Source organism: Chlamydomonas reinhardtii, chromosome 3, assembly GCF_000002595.2.
Source record: "Chlamydomonas reinhardtii strain CC-503 cw92 mt+ chromosome 3, whole genome shotgun sequence".
In the NCBI taxonomy this organism is placed as follows: Eukaryota; Viridiplantae; Chlorophyta; class Chlorophyceae; order Chlamydomonadales; family Chlamydomonadaceae; genus Chlamydomonas; species Chlamydomonas reinhardtii.
The window spans coordinates 8,489,641-8,494,416 of record NC_057006.1 but is presented as its reverse complement, the minus strand read 5'-3'; the positions used below and the strand labels follow the sequence as shown (position 1 = coordinate 8,494,416).

The 4,776-nt window shown below is 69.6% G+C and overlaps 1 protein-coding gene across 2 annotated transcripts in view; it reads right to left on the bottom strand.

Moving 5' to 3' along the window:
• Positions 1 to 4,776, bottom strand: part of CHLRE_03g200655v5 (uncharacterized protein) — a 13,002-nt gene that overhangs the window by 3,462 nt on the left and 4,764 nt on the right. The window contains exons 9-18 of one of the 2 annotated variants that reach the window (XM_043061342.1): positions 4,534 to 4,604; positions 4,342 to 4,425; positions 3,996 to 4,089; positions 3,300 to 3,417; positions 2,226 to 2,882; positions 1,761 to 1,963; positions 1,510 to 1,578; positions 861 to 1,001; positions 396 to 475; positions 46 to 118 (exon numbers count right to left, since the gene is read on the bottom strand). In XM_043061342.1, the coding sequence (XP_042926620.1) occupies positions 46 to 118; positions 396 to 475; positions 861 to 1,001; positions 1,510 to 1,578; positions 1,761 to 1,963; positions 2,226 to 2,882; positions 3,300 to 3,417; positions 3,996 to 4,089; positions 4,342 to 4,425; positions 4,534 to 4,604 (1,590 nt within the window). The remainder of the gene's footprint in view (positions 1 to 45; positions 119 to 395; positions 476 to 860; positions 1,002 to 1,509; positions 1,579 to 1,760; positions 1,964 to 2,225; positions 2,883 to 3,299; positions 3,418 to 3,995; positions 4,090 to 4,341; positions 4,426 to 4,533; positions 4,605 to 4,776) is intronic. The other variant, XM_043061343.1, reaches the window with a different exon arrangement.

Below are 4,776 nucleotides of genomic sequence, written 5' to 3'. Positions count from 1 at the left end.
AAGAGCTCCCCCCCTCCCCTACCTCCTCCCCCTCCTCCCCCCCACCTGCAGGTATCTGTATGTGCGGCCGGGCCAGGCCCTCATGGCCATGGAGGTGGGGTCGGACAGATGCGTGTACCTGGGCAGGGGGTGGGTGTGGGAGAGGGGTGGGATAGGGGGCGAGGGGGTGGGGTGGGGTGAGATGGGGGGTGAGAGGGGGTCCCGGCCCCGTGGAAGGGGTCCCGACCTCTGCAGGCCTCCAGGTGCACAACCAGTGGGAGGAGGGGAGGTTTAGGTGGTCGGGGCAAACCACTCCTTAACACCAAGATGCACAGGTGGCGTAAGCCGTACCACATCCCATCCACCCACCCCGCCCTCCCCGCCCCAGTCCCCCCCCCTCAGTCCCTACCACCCACCAGTCGTACAGCCAGGTGGCGGGCAGGCGGCCACTGGGGGAGGAGGTGCCCAGCAGCACACTGGCCAGCGCGTAGCCGGCCTGGGGGGGGAGCGAGAGAGGGCGCGTGTGTGTGTGTGTGTGTGTGTGTGTGTGTGCGTGTGTGTGTGTGTATATATGTGTGCATCGGGTATGGGTTGGGTTGGGAAAGGCTCCGATGGCGGCTATGCTGGCGACCGCAGGGGGTTACCGCACGCCAGGTGTGAAGGCCACGGGTACACCAGACCACGGCATGGTCCCGAAAGCGGTTGGGAGGGCTTCTCCCGCCCCCCCCCCCCCCACTCCCCTCAGGCCCCTGCTGCGGGCCCCCTGTCCCCTGTGTCTACAATCCCCCTGCCTATGTTCCGCTGGTTTTCGTTGGGTTTGGTTCAGTTTGGGCTGGTATTCACAAGCCCCCCCCCCCACACACACGCATGCACACACCTACCTGCTGCCCCCCGTACGGCGCCGCTAGCACCGCCGCCACCCCCTGCAGCCCCAGCAGCGGGCTCAGGTCCAGCGGCCCCCCCGCCACCGCCACCACCACCACCGGCACACCCGAGCGAGCCACCGCCCGCACCAGCTCCTCCTGCAGGGGGGGTGGGGGAAGGCGTGCGGGCACATGCATGCGCGTGCGTGTCCGCTTATGTCACCTGAAGAGTATCGCGTGATACTAGGGAAACGCCTAAAGGTACACCTACACACGTCCGCGCGCGCAGCTACCCCGCTCCCCCGGCCCCACGTCGGCCCTTCAAAATTGTGATTCATGCACTCCGTCTCTCAAAGACGGCTTCCGTCCTTCCCCTTCCCCCGTTGTCAACCATCGGCCACGCTCTCCTCCTCGCTCTATTGCATTGGGTTTGGTTTAGTTTGGGCTGGTATTTCCGTGTCCTTGTGTGTTGCCTGAATACCACACAATGGTTACACTTGGTGACACGCCCCCTAACCTACGTAAGACACACGCGCGTGCGCGTGCGCATTTGCCCCGCTCTCCCGGCCCCCCCCGTCGGCATTTCAAACTTGTGATTCATTCACTCCGTCTTTCATGGACGGCTCCCCCCGCTCCCCCCGCTCCCCCACTCCCCCCTCCCCCCCACCTGCAGTCCGGGCAGCCTCAATGAGCCGCGGTCCAGCCCCTCGGACTCGGACACGGGCGTGATGGTGGTCTGGTGGGGGAAGGAAGGCGAGGGGGGACGGTGGGGGGACAGAGGGGCTGGTAGGCCGGTTCCCAATAGGAGACATGAGTGGGCGTGAGGAGCGCGCGGAACTGCTAAGCCGCATACACACACACTCTCACACACGCACACACACGCACACGCACACGCACACACACACGTGGTGTACTCACGCACTGCTGGTCGCCGCACGCGAAGTTGCGGGAGGAGCCGCCCACGAACACCACCGCCGCCACCTGCGCCGCCGCCGCCGCCTGTGTGCAGGTGTGCAGGCCGTCGCTGGGCTCCAGCCCCACCCCTGTGAGGCAGGGCGTGTGGCTCACCGCCGCAGGGCCCAGAGCCTCACGCAGCGCGGCCAGCGGCGTCACCACCGGGTCTGCAGGGCCGGCAGGCGCAGACGCGTGTTGGGCGTATGTGTGTTGTGTGTGTGTTGGGCGTGTGTTTTGGGCATGTGGTTTGGGGGTGTGTTGGGTGGCAGGTCGCCCCCGTACCCAGCGCCATCCTGCGCCAGGCGCTGCAATGACGGCCCACACTTGCCGTGACCCTGAGCCCATCGACTGCCCGACCGGCCCCCCCCTTCCACATCCTCCTGATCTGTCGTCTCCCCTTCTCCCCCCCCCTGTTCCCCCCTCCCTCACGTGACGGTGTGCCGTAGTACGTCCCCAGGTAGTACAGAGCTCCGTCCGCATGGGGGCCCAGCAGTGCCAGCAGCGGACCCGGGGCGGCGGTGGTGTTGTCAGTGGTGTTGGCGGGGGCTGGAGGCGGCGGCGGCAGCTGCAGCGGCAGCAGCGGCCGCCCCCCCGAGCCGCCGGGTGGCGGCCTGTTGACCAGCAGGGTGATGGAGCGCAGGGCGGCCTCGTACGCCAGCCGCGTGTGGGCGTGGGAGCGGGAGAGGGCCTGGACGTCCGGCCGGCCACTGCCACTGCCACTGCCACTGCCACTGCTACTGCCACTGCCACCGCCACTGCCACTGCCACTGCCACTGCTACTGCCACTGCCACCGCCACTGCCACTGCCACTGCCGCCGCCACTGCCGCTGTTGCCGCTCCTGTCCACGGCTGCCTCTGCCTGCGACAGTGTTCCGTCGGCACTGGTGCTGCTCGCGCCTGCTGGTGCCTCCGACGTATCCAGCTGTGTGCTGCTGCTGCTGTCTGTGGTGTTGGTTGTGTTGGGTTGCGCCGCCCCCAGTATGCCCAGCCGGCACCGCGCCAGCAGCATACGCCGCACCGCCGCCCGCAGCACCGCCGGAGCCAGCAGGCCCGAGGCCACAGCCTGGGGCACCGCGGCGGCCGCGGCTGGGGGGGGGGGGGAGCGGGGCAGGGGTGTGCGGGTGGCAAGCAGGGTGTGTGCGCTACACAAGACGGTAACGAGCGTTAGGGTAACGGGAAAGAATAAGCAACTGGAGCAGCATTGTTGCCGCCTCCCTGCCCCGCCTCCGGCCCTCGCTCCAGCACCAGGCCTACAAGCACCAGGGTCACACACACATACCCCGTCCACCCTGCCCCGCCTGTCCTGCCCTGCCCTGCCCTGCCCTGCCCTGCCCTGCCCTGCCCTGCCCTGCCCTGCCCTGCCCTGCCCTGCCCTGCCCTGCCCTGCCCTGCCCTGCCCTGCCCTGCCCTGCCCTGCCCTGCCCTGCCCTGCCCTGCCCTGCCCTGCCCTGCCCTGCCCTGCCCTGCCCTGCCCTGCCCTGCCCTGCCCTGCCCTGCCCCCACCGTTGTCACAGAACAGCGACAGGCCGCCCGCCGTCAGCGCCTCCGCCGCCGCCGCCGCCAGGGAGGTGTTCCAGCCGTGTGTGAGCGCCAGGTCGGACACGGCGCCGCAGTCGCTCACCTGCAGCAGAGCGGGGCAGAGGGGGGGGGCAGTGGGGGACGGGGCGGGGGCCGGGGGGGCGTGTGATGGGACAGGGTTCAGGCAGGTTGGCGAGGTCCCATAGGGTGCAGGGGGCCGGGGGGGCGGTGAAGCAGCAGCGCACGAGCAGGGGGCGGCGGGGGACAGGCGAGTAGCAGTGGGGCCGAGGGAGGACACTACATAGTGTGTCGACAAAGCCGCTGCCTGTGCAATGCTGCCCGGCCGCTCACCACTCGCCACCCGCCACCCGCCCCTCGCACGCGCCCGCCCCTCACTCACCCCCACGCGTGCCGCTCCGTTGTCAAGCATCGGCCACGTTCTCCTCCTCGCTCTATTGCATTTGGTTTGGTTTAGTTTGGGCTGGTATCTACAACCCACCACTCATGCCCACATTTATCGCCGGCGCCGCTCGCCCTGCCCTACGACGCCTCGGCCCCCTCCCATAAGTATTATCGCTTGCACTTAACGCCCTGCCTGTGCTCCGCTAGTGTAGCTTGGTTTGGTTTGGCATAGGCTGGTATTGACAACCCCACCCACACCCCACCCCAGCCCCCACGCACCACGAAGTTGGCTGGGTCCGACCCGAATCCCCAGCTGTCGTTGAGCGTGGCGCGCAGCAGGTGCGGGTGCGCGCAGGCGGGCACGCCGTTGACCCTGGCGGCCGTGAGGGGGTGCGTGTGAGGCGCGTGTGTGAGGTGGTGGCGGCCGTGAGGGGGTGGCGGCCGTGAGCGGGTGCGTGTGCGTGCGCTGCTTGCCTCCTGAAGGAGGCACCCTTCCTACTACATGTAGGCGTGCTCAAACGACTGGCCGCCCCGCCCCGCCCCGCCCCGCCCCGCCCCGCCCCGCCCCGCCCCGCCCCGCCCCGCCCCGCCCCGCCCCGCCCCGCCCCGCCCCGCCGCGCCTCACTTGTTGTATGCACACATGACGCTGTGCGCGCGGCCCTCCACCACACAGGCGCGGAAGGCGGGCAGGTAGCTCTCACGCAGGTCACTGCGAGGTGGGGGGAGTGGGGGGTGGGGGTGGGGGTGGGGGTTGGGGGTTGGGAGTGGGGGGTGGGGGGTGGGGGGTGGGGTTGGGGAAGGAGGGGAGACCAAGAGCGGGGTAGCGGGCGGGGAGTGGGGTGGAACGGGACGACGGTAGGGAGTGAAGTGGGGCAGCAGCGCATGAGGCTGGAGGGTGGGGGTGGTCACGGGGGCGGCGGGTGTGCAGTCCCCTGCAGCCCACGCCGCCCAGGCCAGTGCCCCCGCTGCAGCCCCTCCCCACCCCACAGCACGTCACACAACCCGCCACCACCACCACACGCCCATCACGCCCACTCTAGCGCCCCCCCCCCGGCCCACA